This window comes from Triturus cristatus, chromosome 5_2 (assembly GCF_964204655.1).
Source record: "Triturus cristatus chromosome 5_2, aTriCri1.1, whole genome shotgun sequence".
Lineage (NCBI taxonomy): Eukaryota > Metazoa > Chordata > Amphibia > Caudata > Salamandridae > Triturus > Triturus cristatus.
In genome coordinates this window covers 693,636,608-693,654,717 of record NC_140588.1, presented here as the reverse complement: position 1 = coordinate 693,654,717, position 18,110 = coordinate 693,636,608, and the positions used below count along the sequence as shown (strand labels likewise).

General features: G+C 44.9%; 1 protein-coding gene across 3 annotated transcripts in view; it reads right to left on the bottom strand.

The window, feature by feature from the left end:
* Positions 1-18,110, bottom strand: part of OCRL (OCRL inositol polyphosphate-5-phosphatase) — a 566,508-nt gene that overhangs the window by 475,673 nt on the left and 72,725 nt on the right. For 2 of the 3 annotated variants that reach the window (XM_085607761.1, XM_085607762.1), the window contains exon 4: positions 8,887-8,925. The exons of the other annotated variant lie outside the window; for it this stretch is intronic. In XM_085607761.1, the coding sequence (XP_085463887.1) occupies positions 8,887-8,925 (39 nt within the window). The remainder of the gene's footprint in view (positions 1-8,886; positions 8,926-18,110) is intronic. 3 annotated transcript variants of the gene reach the window in all.

Sequence of the window (18,110 nt, the reverse complement as noted above, 5' to 3'; positions counted from 1 at the left end):
GAGACTGTTTGAATTGGTATAGCATAAGCGCCCATTCCAGGGATATTGTGGTTTTACGTATGCCTTTCGCTTCCTCCTCCCGCAGGGCATCCTCCTCAGCTGCAGCCCATTTGAGTACCGCCCCCTTCCATGCTGCAATCGGGGGTCCTGTAGGGGAGCGCCAATGCATAGCTATACAGCGTTTAGCTAGTAGGTGCGCTAAGGAGACGAAACGTATGGGCACTTTGTAACGTTTCCTCCGGCCAAGTATTCCCAGCGTGCAGCACTCCCATGTGGCTAGATGAGGGAGTCCGGTAAGGTCGCGGAGGGTCGCGTGGATAGCTGACCAGTAGGTCTGAATATCCGGACAGGCCCAAAATATATGGTGGAAATCTGCGCCTGACGGCGGGGGCAAAGGAAAGTTGTATCAGGGTAAAAACGCTGCAGGCGTGCTCGTGTCAAGTAGGCCCTATGCAGAATGTAAAATTGTATATTCTGGAAACGGGCATTCCTAGACACTTTTTGGGGGAATTCGAGTGCCCTTTCCCACTCATTGTCATGGAACGCCCGTCCCACCTCCCCCTCCCAGAGAGTCCGAAGGGGTTCTAGTAATGGAGGTGTCAACTCCCTGATTGATTTATACAGCCATGTGGTGAGGTGGCGGCCCATTCCCATTCGTAAGATCGTGTGGAGGACTGGGTGTGTGGGGGGCTCTCCTAGTGTAAGATCATAGTACGGTCGGTAGTGGCTGAGGAGTTGCCGGTGCCGCAGAAACTGCCCTGGGGGGAGATCATAGTCGTCAATAAGTTGTTGGAATGGCCTAAGTTGTCCCTCTTCGAATAGTATTTCTGCTTCGGTGACATCCCTGGAATCTGCACACTTCAAAAATGTACTTACTGGTCCAACTGGCCATGCAATTTTCCTTGCATCTGCCCAATGCAGAATCCAAACAGTCAATTTCACAAATACATCAAATGTACAGATCTGTTAAGCAACTTGAATTGACTTTCTTCTGAACAGTTACTGAACTGCTTCTATTTTTCAGTGCAATGGCTCTGTAGGACCAATTAACTAGTTTTAATATTGAGGAACAAACAATTCTATAAATATTCGGAAATATATTGATGTGGGTGGCTCTGCTCTCGCAAGGCTCGGTCATATACCTTCCAGCCACAACTCAACAAGCACCCTGATTTGCTTTACTTCAAAGTCTAGATTTCTGCCCAACAGAGTTACTCAGGATTCTTCAAATTTTTTCTGTTCAAGTATACTAGAGGGATTGTCTAGTCACTAAGGATCAACTGTACATTGCGATGTCTTCTGCTTGCTTTGTTTCAGCTGTGTCCCCTTTGGAACAGCGCATGCGAGGCCACGCCCCCTCAGGAAAGCATTTTAGGCGCACGATACACCCACCTGAAGCACTTAGATTAAACAAACAGCTCCTGAGGCGGAAGCCGGGAGATAGCTTAGCGGTTTTTAACAATTATCGTTCTTTTATCTTGTGGCATTACTTGCTGAAGCATTCTCACCTGGGCACTCCCCCACCCTGGAAAGCTCGCTCCGGACCCCACCGCGCAGCCGACTAAACGCTGCCGCGGGCAAAACCTTTCTTTCGCCGCCATAGCCTGAAGCGAGGCCACGCCCACCACTCCGAGGCCACGCCCCCTCTCTTCGTCATTAAAGGATGTGCCTCAGTCGGACGCGCAGCGGACGAGCGCAGCGGGCGCGACGTTTGCGCGCCGAAGGTGCGCCTAAGGCAAGCCCGTCTGCGCCCGTCCGCGGCCGGCCGGGGCACGGGGCATGTCCCCCTGCCGGTTCAATTCAATACACCTCCTGAGATCTGGTTCGACTACATCCATACAGGTCTACCCCCCCTTGAATCTGTTGGACTCTGAGCCACTGGGATTTCGTTGCATCAGAGACACATTCCCCGAGATAGCAACAGGCTCACTCCCAGTTCTCCCTTCAACTACCACTCTCCTATCCAATAATCATACTCCACTCCTCAAGCTGACAGTGATCTATCTCAACACACGATCGCTGGTAAAACACCAGCTGGAAATCTTTGCCCTGTTAGACTCTGAGCAGCCGGATATACTGCTGTTAACGGAGACTTGGCTGAACGAGGATTCTGCTCCTGATATACTCGCTGCAATCCCTACTGGTTACTACATCCTCCAGGTAAATAGAGCCTCCGGGAGGCCGGGAGGCGGGGTAGCAGCAATTATCAAAAACCCTATTCGGTTCTCCGCCTTGACCTTAGTCGGCATCCCCTCGGTCGACTATCTCGCGGTGAGACTGGAATCCTCCACCACCCCACTTATTTGTGTGTCAGCTTACCGCCCCCCCCCCCCCCCCCCCCCAACCTATGCCGAATTTTCCTCTGCTGTTTGGCGATATGCTATCTCAACTTATCAACAATTCTAAAATCCTGGTTTTAGGCGATTTTAATTATTTGCCTTCCGACGCAAAGGAGAATGCCTGTTCCATATCATTTACCGATCTCCTGTCCAGCATGAATTGTATAACACATATAAAGGCAGGCTACCCACATTAAGGGTCACATTCTGGATCAGGTTTGGACATCCAACCTGGACATCTCTACCCCGCTCACTTCACCCTGCCCCTGGTCAGACCATTTTATAATTTCCTTCTCTATTACGGTTATCCCCAGCCTTAGCAGACCCAAGGAAGGTAACCTCTCGGCCCAGAATTGGAACAAGGCTAATCTCAACGACTTTGCCACCTTACTCAAAACCTTCATCCCTTCCAGTCTGGGGTCTATTGACACCCAAGCCTCTGCTCTCACACACTGGCTGGAGTCAGCTAGTGACATCGTGGTTCCACTCAGACAAATAAAACTTAGACGTCTGCATGACGCCCAAAAATGGTTTACGGATGACCTTAAAGCCTTGAAGTTGGGCCTTAGGCAGGCTGAGCGCCAGTGGCGACGTGGCTATGCCCCCGACATGAAACTACGCTTCGCTACCTTGCTTAAAGATTATAAATTGGCAGTCCTGCGAACTAAATCCACCTATTTCTCAAATAAGATTTCCAGCTCTGCCACTAAAACCAAGGACATCTTTTCTATTGTCGAGGAAGTTGTCAAACCCAGACAGGATTACCCCTAAACCCCTTCCCTCCCGGGCACTCTGCGACTCCCTAAATCTTTTTTTTATGGAGAAGATAGCTAACATTAAGAACAGTATTCTATCTTCAGCCCCTTCTCACCACCATGGGCCCGTATCCACCCTGCCTTTCCTCAATCCTAGGCAGTTGACCCAGATCCCTTTAATCTCGGAGACAGAGTTCCCAGCCCTCCTTAAGAAGGTTGCCTCTGGATCCCCTACTGACTGTTGCCCCCCCTTAGTCCTCTGCGAGGCCTTCACAGTCTGCCCCTCTCCCCCTCTGGCACTGTTGAACAACTCTCTTTCCTCTGGCACTGTTCCCGGGTCATTCAAACGTGCCGAGGTCACACCCATTCTTAAAAAACCCACAGCAGACCCCACAATTATGAGTAATTTCCGCCCCATTTCCCTCCTTCCTTACCTTAGCAAAGTCCTTGAGGCCCACGTGACTAATACTTTGAGTACCTTTATCGAGGACTCCCAGTTCCTCGACTCTCAACAGGCTGGTTTCAGATCCAATCACTCCACGGAATCTGTTATACTTTCAGTCATGGAGGAACTGCGGAGAGGAGCGGACTCTAACATCAGCCAGGTCTTGGTGCTCCTGGATTTGTCGGCCGCCTTTGATACGGTCGACCATGATATTCTGGTCGGCCGTGTCGAGGAGGCCGGCATCCAGGGCTCTGCCTTGGCCTGGGTCCGCTCCTTCTTGAGCAACCGCCATCAGGCGGTTCGGCTCTCTGTTTTCCGCGGACGAGGTTGAGCTAACTTGTGGCGTCCCGCAGGGCTCCTCCTTATCTCCTCTTCTTTTTAATTTATACCTTACCCCCCTTATTCGCTCTTTACGAGGCAGCTGTATCACTGCGTTTAATTATGCGGATGACATTCAGCTGGTCTTCGATATTAACTCCACGGCCCAGTCTATTGACAGTTTTCAAACTACTCTTTGTCACATCAGTGACTGGATGGGGGCGAATCATTTAAAACTTAACCCCGACAAGACAGAAGGCCAATTGAACTTGATATATTACGGCTCCCTTGAGCCACCGGACTGACGAGTCCTGGATCAGCACCTGCGCGCCCTGAGAGGTACTCTACCTGTTTTTAATTTTTGGCAGTCCACGCGGCACCCCTTTACACTTACCTGCTCCCTGCTGACGAGAGGCAACTACCTCGAAACACGTGTCCAGGGATGGCTAATGCGACACATACTTTTCCATACACACCGTGGCATAGGCGTACTCGCCGTCGCCACTACATTGACCACAGTTCCTTGGGGCAACTTGCTGGTGTGACGAGCAGTGTGCGGCAATTGAACTTGATATATTACGGCTCCCTTGAGCCACCGGTCTGACGAGTCCTGGATCAGCACCTGCACGCCATGAGAGGTACTCTACCTGTTTTTAATTTTTGGCAGTCCACGCGGCACCCCTTTACACTTACCTGCTCCCGAGAGGCAACTACCTCGAAACACGTGTCCAGGGATGGCTAATGCAACACATACTTTTCCATACACATCGTGGCATAGGCGTACTCGCCGTCGCCACTACATTGACCACAGTTCCTTGGGGCAACTTGCTGGTGTGACGAGCAGTGTGCGGCCAATTGAACTTGATATATTACGGCTCCCTTGAGCCACCGGACTGACGAGTCCTGGATCAGCACCTGCTCGCCATGAGAGGTACTCTACCTGTTTTTAATTTTTGGCAGTCCACGCGGCACCCCTTTACACTTACCTGCTCCCTGCTGACGAGAGGCAACTACCTCGAAACACGTGTCCAGGGATGGCTAATGCGACACATACTTTTCCATACACACCGTGGCATAGGCGTACTCGCCGTCGCCACTACATTGACCACAGTTCCTTGGGGCAACTTGCTGGTGTGACGAGCAGTGTGCGGCCAATTGAACTTGATATATTACGGCTCCCTTGAGCCACCGGACTGACGAGTCCTGGATCAGCACCTGCGCGCCATGAGAGGTACTCTACCTGTTTTTAATTTTTGGCAGTCCACGCGGCACCCCTTTACACTTACCTGCTCCCTGCTGACAAGAGGCAACTACCTCGAAACACGTGTCCAGGGATGGCTAATGCGATACATACTTTTCCATACACACCGTGGCATAGGCATACTCGCCGTCGCCACTACATTGACCACAGTTCCTTGGGGCAACTTGCTGGTGTGACGAGCAGTGTGCGGCCAATTGAACCCGACAAGACAGAACTTCTGCTTGTCGGGGGTACAATCAACCCCTGGAACTCCACCTTTTGGCCCATAAGGCTGGGCACCCCCCCTAATCCCGTCAGCTCAGTGAAGAGCCTTGGGATCATCATTAGTAATGATCTCTCGATGAAATCCCAGATTAGTGCGGTGGTGTCCTCCAGCTTTTTCCAGTTGAGAAAAATCCGTAAGATTGCCCGCTTCCTGACCACCGAAGCCCTCACCCTGGCATTACTGGCGTTAGTCATCTCCAGGATAGACTATGCCAACTCTCTTTATGTTGGCATACCGGCATACCAATCAAAGAAGCTTCAACTGGTCCAGAACCAGGCAGCACGGCTCATTCATCACCAACCCAAACACCAACACGTACGCCCCCTTTTAAAATCTCTTCACTGGCTCCCTGTCACTGAGCGGTGTAAATTCAAACTGGGCTGCGTTATTTTTAAGTCCCTTGTTGGTACAGGACCCTTGTTCATCTCTTCACTTTTGCACCCATATGTTCCTTCTCGCAACCTCCGTTCCGCCCACCTGGCTCTACTCCAGATCCCAACCTTCAAACGTAAAAAACAGGGAGGACTAAGGTTCTCTTTCCTTGCCCCTTCCTTTTGGAACGCCCTTCCACTAAGTTTAAGACTGGCCTCCCCCCTAACCCACTTTAGGTCTCTCCTAAAAACCCACCTGTTTCGCATAGCCTATAACTAATCTCCTTAGCCCCTTGGGCTGTTTGTTTTCTTCTCTCTTTGCTTCCAGCGCCAAGAAACCGTCTGGTGTTAGCCGCGCTTTATAAATTCTTTTTACATTACATTTTACATTACATGCTCTCGTCCATGAGAAAAGCTTCTACTATTACACCACTCAGTGTCTCCTGACTAGACTAAGGGAATTCAAGTTTTTTTGTGTTTTTTTAATAAACGCCTACAAAATTCATATCTTTACATGATAAATTACTGTGCATATTTTTTTTTAAAGACCGCACTTCAACAAATCATACCCACAGGGGAACTGCACACCTCTATCTAAATTATGTGGCAGTATGTAGATCAAAACTCCATGATAGTTGTTCCCTTTCAATACTGACCACAATTTTTGGAAGAATCTTCCTCAGTATCTTCAAAAAAATACTCAACCATTTGCAATTCAGGGAACCCCAGAAAAACTGCAGTTTTCCACTTTTTTTGATCATTGATTCCCTTACAAGCCGGTTGCTGGTGCTACTAGAGAACTTGCAGTGTATATGCTTTCTTTACACAGATGTTTCATAACACACTGGGAACATTATAAATCTGGGCAAATTATTTCCTTTGTACTGACAATCTATCAGATAAAACCTGGAAAATTACATCACACATGGCAAACAAAAGTGTCCATCTTCAAAGAGTTTTTTTTAAAACTTATTTTTATTGCCATTTTCATATTTCACGCATTGTACATCATACATAACTTTCAAATACTCATATCAGGGTATACATCCAGTAATGGTACATAGCAACTGTATATACTGATGATTCGTCATCGGGGAGCATAAACAATGTACAGAGATATCATGATGTTTAGACCCTGTTGTCTCGGGTTCCAGATATGGCATAGGAACTGGGGTGTAACACAGGCATAAACTAGGGGACGGGCATGGAAGAAAATATCCATTTTGTTATGCCCTGCATAGTATTTTCATATCTTGGAGTTTTCCAGTTCACCTGCTGTTCAGCCACTGTGTGTGTTTGGAGTAGAATGTTGGTGAAGCTATGATGCGTGGAATGTTGGGAGTCTGACTGAGTGAGATATGACAGTTACAGATGGGCTGAGCAGCAGGGAGGCTGCTCCTGGTGGGGTTTGCTGTGGCATAGTACCAAGGACAGACTACTGGGCTAACCTACTTTACCTTAACCTGTTACCTGTACTACCTGTTGGATGTACCAGTAAACTTCCGTGCTGTACAACTGGAATAAAGGTACTAAAGAACTTACATGGCTATCAGCGTCTACTTCATGTAAGAACACAACACATTTACACTAGGGAGGGTATGCAGCGTCGTATGGGTAAGGCACCTCTGTGACTCATGTTTGCCTATCCTAGTTGGTTCGACCGGTCCATCTTCAAAGAGTTAATAGACAACAGATAATACTACTTTGTGCCTAAAGGACACACTCTAAAATGCAAAACAATATACAAATTAACCATCTGGAAATTGTTGGAAATGTCAAGACTACAGGGCAGAAATGGTTCAATGTGTTTGGACTGTAGGAAGCTATCAAACTTGAGGCAAACAAAAGTGCTACCAGAATATAGGTCACAGAAAAAGCAATTCTTTTTAATAAAGATAATGCTACTGCCATAATGATCAATTTATAAATCAATAGAGCTCTAAAAGGCTTGGGTAAAAAAATCAATAAAAAAAAAAAATCAAATCTAATCCTGGATCTCTACTCCCACCAGCGCTAGCACATGTGAAAACTCTCCTTTGGACAGAACATTTATAAATTAACATTTTAACAAATACTGATTGTATTCATAAATTATACCTGGATCCTTTATATTGAAAACTGAGACCCATCTCCCCATATCCTTTTGTCATGATTACTCATGCCTTCTATATCAGTTTTCTTTACCTGTTCATGACTGTCTTTGTTTTTAATGGTAGTCTTTATACTATTGTAAATATCTCAATTACTAGGTTATAATTCTACATTAACATCTGCATTGCAAATTAATTATCAGTTGTGTCAAACTGGTTCACAAAATTCATCTAATTTGGGTCTACTTCCTTGACCCAAACCTCTTCTGGAGGAAAAGAAATTACGGATTCAGAGTAATTAATTACATTTATTTAAGGTGCTGCGTAGCACTCCATGTGCGGCATTTTAATAATGTTTGAACCATTCGAGCTAGAAATAATTTTTGCATCTGCACATTATGAAGCGGGTTGCTTGTTATCTGTAGAAACGCCATTAGGCAGATAAGGCTAGGACCACAGAATCTTATAAATTAAGTAGGCATCCTTTCGGGTAGCTCATAATCCCTTACCAAATTAACAATTACAAGATCAAAAAAACAACTGCAGCAAGTTATACTCATCTCGAATTGTGCTGAGAGAAATGGGAGACGCAACTATAGAAAGTAAATAATTGCCAACCATTGCAGTGTTTGTTTGTACAGCTCAAACCAGTCCTAAACGGAAAGATGCATGGCATACTTAACCAATGCAGTATGACAGCAGTAAATAGTGTAAGCAAACAAGTAATGTTCTTAAACAATAACTAAGCAGTCACCATACTGTAGGAAGGGGGCTGAGCCACAACAAGCAGTTGTGGGTGGAGGAATTGTTGAAGGAGAACAAGCCGGGGTGGTTGGGAGGTGAAGTTAAATCAGTAGGGAAAAAAGAAACAAGATCAAGAGAGAGCAGGGATTTTTGACAGGAAGGGAAAACAACTGCTGTACTGAAACAGTAGCAAGAAAATATGCAATAACCAGGGTTAAGGCAGAAATGTGACAAAAAAATAAGGGGATGGAAAAACTGTTCACCCAAGGAAGAAATCAGAAGAACCGCCCATACTCACTGTTTGTCGATATGTCGATAAGAAGGGTTTCCTCTGCTTCTGCAAGCAAAGAAATATGTATAAATAACCCTTTCACATCTACTGTAAGCCCCAAATATTTTGAATGAGTTTAATAGCAGATAGGTATACGATATATCAGCCACTCTACAGTATAGTGAACTACGAGACATCACTCATCTTCTATATTAAGCATCACCTATATAGAAATCTTCACTTACTTTGTAAAGAAGGAGCAAGAGAGGTCTAAGTTTACCAAATCAGTTTAATGTCACAGGTTCAAAAAATTAATTTCTTACTCCATTCCTTCACCATACAATATTAATTCCCACACAAACAAATAAGAAACTTCAAATTAGAAAATTCTAAGCAGGTCTCTAAAATGTGCCTTGTGTAAGAAAGAATTATTAAATAACTATCAACAAATACAAAATAGTGCAAGTATAAAACAAATTTGCCTCTAAAGTGTATGAATTTCACCGAGTTTTAAAGGAAATTGCATTTAATGAAAAAATGATTAACCAGGTAAGAAACCTTGCATAAAAGATAGATCACTGAAATGTAATTTAAATAGTAAATTAATAATTGCACCAAGCTCACAATACAGTAATTTAACCAAATCAATCAAATACATAATAGCTCGTGAATCCATTTTTAAACACCTTTCTAATAACACTAGTTATGGCCCTACTGTCTGTCACAACCTTTTAGGTTTAATGACTCCCTTTGTATTACTAAAGCAAATAGCTCCACTTTAAGTCTGGATAAGGGAGATATTCGCTTAAAATCGAATTTGATGTTTCTCAAGTATCTTCAATGGAAATTACTGAAGGTTAAACGGTAGCAGCAGCATGTTTAACATTAGGAGAAAACCAAGCCACAATTAGAATAGTCAACTGTATACCTTAGTATATAATCAATAAAGAAAAACTAGTAATGCTGCATAAAACACTGCACCACAAAACAAATTACTAAGGAAAAGCAGGATAGAAATGTAGTAGACCGCATATGCCGAAGAAAATGAGTTCAATCAGAAGTAGATGCAGAATGAATTTACCCATTCAGTGTCTAAGTTTCTATCTTGCAGCCCTATTGAAGCTGCAAATAACATAACACAAGATGTTGCATAGCTTTTATGATGGCCATTCCCAGCATAAACTAAGTTCGGGGGATGGCTTTGCATCAGCTTTTCAAACTTTCTACATACAATTAAAACTTTCAAAAATCTTGATCACAAACATTAATATTAAAATTGTTAAGTGCAAAACAAGACTCAAAACCAACACACACTATCAAAATAATTTCTGACCTACCCTGCCTGTGCCACACTCCTGCTTGAATCCAGAACCAGCATACTTGAGGAAAATCCTCGATTGGTGGGATCCACTGGGTGAAAATATTTTTGTATAGCCTTTTTCATTTTGTATTTGTGTTTATTGTTGTAATCAAGAAAGCCGTTTCAAAAATCAATTTATTTATACAAGAACTAGTACTGCAGGAGTACAAAGGCATGTAAGATTATGTAATAGAGTTACACGGGAACACTACTTTACATACTCCAAAATGCCTTTGAGGAGTGGCCCCCATATTTCTGATGTCTTTACCTTGACATGCTACCTTCACAACACAGGAACACTACTGTTAATCAAATAAATCACTTTGCATGTGTACAGTGACTTGCCCCTTTGAGATTTTGATTTTCAAAGAGACAATTCATATGGGGTAGTATTGTTTCTTTGGAAATGCTTTCTGTAGATCTCGATAGCCTTGACTAAGTCTATACCCAAAACGTACAGTGAGGACATACCGGGCTGTATAACACTCTAAAGGACGAAGGCCTGTACTAGAGAAGTTGTAGATCTGGAATTCACAAATCATCAAGGATGATCCATTACATGTATGCGGTTTGTTTTAGAAGTTCCATCTTTTTTGGCCAAATCTACTATCCAATTCATTAGTTTTTAAACTTGGACCTGAGACCTTACCAGCAGTTGCAGTACAGCAATTAAGTAATTACAATGTGAACATACACGTGCTTGCACCATTCCACACACAATGCCTGGGTATCATAAGTCAAACTCAACATTTAGACCATGTCCTACCTATGGGGTTAGCAACCCAAGAACAGTTCTGATGGGTGTTATTGTCTAGTGTGCACATGTCAAAATCAATCAACTGAATCAATGGCTAATTTCCTGTTTTTTGTCCTTATTACTGGCAAAGGCATTCCAATGGGGTATTGTGTTTTTTTCACTGAAATAATCATTATTAATAACACTGTTTTTCATGATAAAAGGGAAGATTTACTTAAAACTTTTTTTTATTAGCAACGCGTTTAATAATTAGTTGACCTCTTGGCACTCAGCGAAGACAGCAGTCTTCCATGATTTGTCACCGTTTATGATCCATGGCTTGTGAGCCCGGTTCTATCTTGAAGTAGCATAAAATGGCTGTATACAAATGAAAATTAACTGTGGGTGTATATTTTTATTGGGCATAAAGCCTTTGAACCGAAGATAAGAATATAAGCTTCTCAATAATGTGTTATTTCCTGTATATTATGTGAAAGCTTACTTTTGTCATGTATACAATCTGTGCACCACTTTTCTTGTATCATATTTACAGTCTTTGCATGACATGTTGCGTGGGGGAGATGACAAGGCTCACAGACACATTTCTAAAGGGAAACAGTGTATAAACCCTGAGTTTTCGTCATTCATCAGAGGACATTTCTGATTCTAGGGACACTATTCTAGCGACCTGTGTGCCCTGCCCCTGAATATCCACTCTAAGAAGGCTTCACTCACCATCACAGCCATTTGAACTGTTATGTGGGGATTGGTTGGTTTGCATTTCTAGCAGATCAGGAAAAATCACATGCAAGCCACTGTAGCCCTTAAAATGGCAGGTATTTACTATCCATTCACATTTTTAATACTTGCCTTTGCTTTTATTCTACACAATTTAGCGAGAGTAGTATTGTATCGTTTAAGGTCCAAGCTGGTGTTAAATGAAAACCTGTCAAATCTAACTTTAGCTGCATTTGCTGGTTGATGTGGGATGTCCCATCTACATGTATAAATTTACTATGCAGAGTTTCTGGCAAGTCTGATGTGGTCTCTATACTATACAAACCTCTTGAACTATCCCCAGTGGGGTTGGTGAGAACCAAGTCTATTTTAAGCGTTCTGCAGGTACTCAGCATAGCTACAATGCTCCAAGAGTTAAGTCAAATCTAACTGAGTCCAAAGCTCAATTGGCTTACACAAAGTCTGGGGTAGCATATTCTTTGAATGGAGGTTCTCCAAGAAGAGGTATGGTTTTCAAACTACACTGCTGTGGGTAGGTGGTTGGAGGGTAAGGATTATCCTCAGAGTTGTTCCATAAAGCTCCATTCTAGGATAAACCATGGCACTGTTAATTGTGCGGCAAGTCACCTCTGCATGGAGACTCAGGCTTTCAGGCCCTCCACCTAAAACGTATCAAATACTGCAGCGTTACTGGTCAGGTGCAATGGATGTTGTGCCCTTCCTAACGACATAGGTGGATGGTCATCACAGTATATACAAAGCAATGTTTGTGGACCTTCTATTTCTCATCTGGATTGAACTGTTCCTGACCAAGAGCGAAAGGAAACATGCCACCCCATGTTCTTCTTTCTTTGTTTCATAGTAGATGGATCCACCCTAAGCGAATCTTACATCGATTCGGTTATGCTTCCCTGAGTGCAGCTCAGGTGTCAGAGCTCCCATGTCTTCCAGTGCCTTCTCTTTCCCCCTGCTCCAGAGAGGTCTTCAAGGATCTCCATTTCCCCAGTAGTTAGGTTTGAAGTGCTATTTCATCAAGGCCTTCTCACAATGGCCACAAAATCATGCAGGTAGCCACCTATGCATGGATAGCTCAGCACTTAGCTTCGATGTGTGATAGCTATGCTGTCATTGCCCACCCCATTAGTTTCTACTCAAGTTCAAGCTATTTAAGTTCAAATACAGACAAGTGAGATTTTGAGAAGCAAACCAGGGGCGGCTCCTCTATGTGGGCATCAGGGCTCACCCCTCTTTACTTCCCTGCCCCAAACATTTTTTGCTTTAAAGTGCAATGGATGAATAAAAAAAAGACATACACAAAACTTAGACTAGACGTTCAACCACTCTGAAGAAGTGGAATGATTGCTTTATCTTTGCACAGCAACAGAACACAGTTTGCAATGATATGCGGATTGGCCTTCACATCCTATTGCCTAAGGCGGTTATTGATTTCCAGGCAGACGATTTCACAGCCCAGAAGTCTGGAATGTCACCAGCCCAGCAAAACAATAGCCTCCCAGGGTCAGCTCCACCTCTTGATAAAGAGCTAATCCCCTAGGCGCTTCTGCCTGGAGCACCAGCGGCTTGACACCAATAAAAAACTGGAGTCACCAAGTGGGACTGGGGCAGGTGGTTAATACACCTCACTGACCCCTACCACATTCTCTGACGAGGTGGGGCAAGGATGCTGTTAGAGGCCACAGGTGGAAACGGACCACTGGATTCTGAACCATATATCAAGAGTTTTGATTAACCACCGGGTATATTCCAATTCCCAGCATTCTAGCCCTCTACTGAGTGCACCTGCACTGCCACATAGACATGTTCACTGGAGGAGAGTGCATTCTAGGGAACGTAGGTGCTTGTTAAGGGCTCATTTCAGTCGAGAGGCAGCCAAGATTCAAGAAGAAAAGCGAAGAAAGTAACAAATTCCTCTTATAGACCCTAATGTCCATTGTGTTATCACAGACAGCAGGGATAACCAAAGCCTTTTCAGCATTTAAAGGGAAATTACATTACAATGTACTATGGGGGAGTATGGTGATTTCTAAAATTCTGTAAATTTCGAGAAAGATTGACAGAATTTAGCTCTACAGTGAACAATTTAACCAGCAGCCAGAGACTTGATTGCTATCGGCGTGTACCAGGTAAAAATGGCTTGCTTTTCTCCTTAGCTTTAAGATTAGTAACTGGCCTTGAAGTTAAAGCAAAGCAGCAGATTTGTGATGTGAAAAAACGTGACTCCTGCAGTCTTCCAGTTTGGGCTTTGGATTTAAGGGACATGGGCAATTTAGAGTTTTGGCACTTTAAATCTGCTCCTTTCTCTCCTGTGACACAAACTGTTCCATTGCTACCACGTGATAGGAGAGGGAATTTTAAGTCAAGTCAAGTCAAATAGGCTTTATTTCGACATAAAATATCTTAAAAAGCGTACATACATTAAAGGTCATTTAGAGCATTTACTAAATAGAAAACATAAAAAACCCTAGATATTCTAAAATTCAACATTTTTTCTACATTTGTCTAAAAAGAAAATTATTTAAATTAGCTAAAAGAATTAAAATCATGATTAAACAATTTGCCTAAGTCTTTTTGACCGTATTCGCCATGCCCAACCTAAATACTTCGAGGTGGCGCATGCGAAGAATGGGCGAGTGTCTGTAAGTAAAATTCGTAATGCCACGTTACAATGTCTAGTGCCCAAAGTAAGGCACATCGGTTTTAACCATTTCATTCGGGGAACCTTATAGGCGGGGCACTCGAATAACAGATGGGGGACAGATTCATAACGCTGAGGGCAAAATGGACACCATGGCGCAGTCTGGTGTGGTATTTTCCAGTGACATGTGAGTTCCATAACCGGGAGAAGACCTAATCTGAATTTGAAATACAGAGATCTATCCCATGGGGCAGTAACAATGTCCAGGTACAGTTCTCTGATAGGGACATCTTTATGCTCCACAAAATTTCTGGTGGATTTGCAGATCGTTGAGGAAGAATTCCTTTTACTTGCCACCCATGTCCAATAAATTTGTTTTAGCATGGATTTGGGCGGGGCTGACTGTTGGTGCCATGCTTCTTCCAGCCCCAGATTTATAAATAGAGCCTTGACGTCCCTTAGCCATTTTATTTTTGCCCAGCCGGGGCAATTAATTATCTCCCGTAGGCCATCCGCATAACTTGAGAGCTCTGGCACTCTCCAGATGCGGGCCCACAGTAACAGGGGGCGTAGTTTTGCTTGATCTTCAATCGCCCGGCAACCCATGTCCAATTGCAGGGGTAAAATGGGAACAGAAGGACCGAGAGACATTAGGCTTCTCTGGAAGGCATTCTCAGCTCGAGTTAGCACTTTCATATTTGACATCCCCCAGAGCTCCGCCCCGTAAAGTGCTGCACTTACTCCTCTGGCGGAGTAAATATCCATTACTGCCGCTATTGGTCTTGTAGATGCTGCTCTCTGTTCTTTCAACAGGGCCCCAGTCACTCTTTTTAAGCTCAACAACATTTTGGTCAAGTGGCAGTCCCATTTCATTGTATCCACCAAGCGAATGCCCAGATAGTCAAACGTTTTAGTTCTTTCTAGAGCAACGTGCCCCAATGTTGGAGGGGGGCCAAGCTTGTGTGGGGGATTCAAAATGAGATACTTAGTTTTGTCTGTATTAATACAAAGGCCTCGCTGCTTACAGAAGGTGTCAAATCCAGAAAGAAGCTGCTGGAGGCCCATCGGAGATTTTGACAAAAGTAAAGTATCGTCAGCAAAGAGTAAGGTAGGAATTAGGCGACCTGCCAGACGGGGTGCATCTGCTGGAGACGGAGTCAAAAAATCCACCACTCCATTTACGTATAAGGAGAACAGGGTTGGGGCAAGTACGCAACCTTGTCGTACACCTCTGTTCACCTCTATTCTTGAGGTCTTTTGACCATTTGACCCCCAACGTATTTGGGCATAGTTATTTTCGTGGAATCTCATGATCAAATGAAGCAAGTAGGGTGGCATACCCAGGTCGCACAACACTTTCCACAAGTTGTTTCTAGGCACCAAATCGAAGGCCGTGCGGAGGTCGATGAAGGCCAGATATAAGGTACCCTTTCCAATTGTGACGACCTTCCAGTAGATCATAAGTAGCCTTAGCGATTGTTCTATCGTCCCTGTCCCGGATCTGAACCCAGCCTGAAAATCCGAGAGTATCTTATTCTCGTCAGCCCACTGCTGGACCCTAGATAAGAGGACCTTGCCCGCCACTTTTTGGGAACAGTCTATTAAGCTAATCGGTCTATAATTAGCTGGGTCATCTCTTGAACCTTTCTTGTGCAGGGGAACCACCTCAGCTGCCATCCAAGAAGCAGGGAGGGGGGCGCCTGCCATGACTGCGTTCAATAGCGAGGCAATCATCATAGCCCATTCGCTTATGTCCATGCGGATAAGATCGCCAGGTAGGCCATCAGGTCCAGCTGCTTTGCGAGGAACCAGGGATTTTATGGCAATTTCAGCCTCTTTCCTGGAAAATAGACTCTCCTCATAGCTGCCGGCACCTTGAAGAATCTGAGGTAAAGGGAAGACCATCGCTTCTGCAGCAGGTGCAGTATACAGCTTCGAGAAGTGTGAGTGCCACTGGTCCTCGGTTATATTGCATGTAATGACGGTGTCCAGGGGTCTATGTTTTTTCCGTAACAGGTCCCAAAAACCTTTTGCATTTTTTTCTATGCTTGCTGCACGAAGCTCCTGCCAGAAGGTGTCTTCCCAGTCTCTCCTGGCTATATTAATTGTGGATTTGTAGGACTTACGTTTAGCAGCTATTGCTAGGGCATCACCACTCTTTACTGCCATGATTAGAGCTCTTTTTCCAGCGCGGCACGCCTGTGAGTACCAGCCTAATTTGCCCTGTCGCTTAACATGGTTTTTGTTTACCTTGGGATTTGGTTTGACCAGGAACAAGTCCCCTATCGCTGTCGAAACCTCACTGAACATGGCTGCTGTCTTATGCGGGCTAGGAGGTTGATTTTCCAGGGTTTCAGAGGCTGCGGCAATAACGGCTCTGATGCAAGATAGTTTTTCTTCATCAATGGCCACTTTGTCCCATTTTAAACGTCTGAGACAATTGGAAGGGACCACCCCCCCCAATGACCTCTGCTCGAGTGCCGCAGGAGCTCCAATTAGTGAGCCACTGGCCCTCCACCAATGTATTAGGGATAATGAGAGTGCATTGTGATCACTTTCCAAGGAAGGCAAGACTATCATATCCTCCAAGTGGGCCCACAAGGAAAAGTTTAAGAGGATATAATCTATCCTAGATGAGTGACCCACCCTATTATACGTATGTGCACCCTCTGGGTCTGACCGTGTTCTCCCATTTGCTGCTCTCAAGCCAAACTCAAGTGTAAGGGAATTCAGTTGGACGATTCTGGGTGTCCACCTTTTGACAATTGGAAGATCGAGGGGCGGAACGCCTCTCCTCGAATCTTCGTCAAACAGGTCCAAGGATTCGTCGGCCATCAAAGGCTCGAATGTGCAGTTAAGATCCCCCATCACCAAAATTAATGAGTCGCCACGACACTCCCCCAGGGCTGCTTCTAGAGCCAGGAGGGTTGGTGACGAGGCCCTCCCAGAAGCCCCTTGTGTATAAATGTTAAAAATCTCCAGCTGCTCAACTTTATTTGGACATATTACAGTGAGCCACATCAAATCTGGTGATTTTTGGGGATGGTGATACACTCGCCAACCTAATGTTATATCGACCCAGACTAAAAGACCTCCAAATGGGCGCCCTCTTCCTGATACTGGTATACCTGCCGGGACAGAGAAGGAAGCATATCCTACTCTGTGCCTTGGTTCCACGCACCACGTTTCTTGAAAGGCACAGACGGCGTGGGGCTCTGTAAGCGCCACCCAGTCCGGGGCGTCCAACTTGTTATTCAGGCCGGCCACATTCCAACTGATAGCCTTCAGGATAGGACGAATCAGTGGCCCTGCACATCCAGCAACCCTGCTCGGGGACCCCGAGTATTCTACTCCTTCCATGAGCTCAGTAGACTCAGATCGACTGCCTGAAGGAGAGGAGATGGTGGTGAAGGACGTTGGCTGGAACGTGTGGGGGGTAACTAATGGCGAGGGGACACTCACTGCTGTGTACAACCCATTTGCCTTGGGTGGAGGGGCGTTTAATGCAACTTGATTATCGAGTCACCAACCCCATCCATGGGGTGGAGCCACTTGAGTCGGCGTCCTTGCCCTTACTCTGGCATCCAAGGTTGGATAGTGAGGATACCATGCACCTCTGCCCTCATCCGGCAAAGGCTTCTCAAACCCAGATAACGGAGGGGGACGATAGAAATACCCCAAGTCCCTGGTTTGTATGTCGCAAAAATTGTGTGGCGACTGCTGACTGCAGATCATACCTGCTGCTCTGGGATCACTGAAGT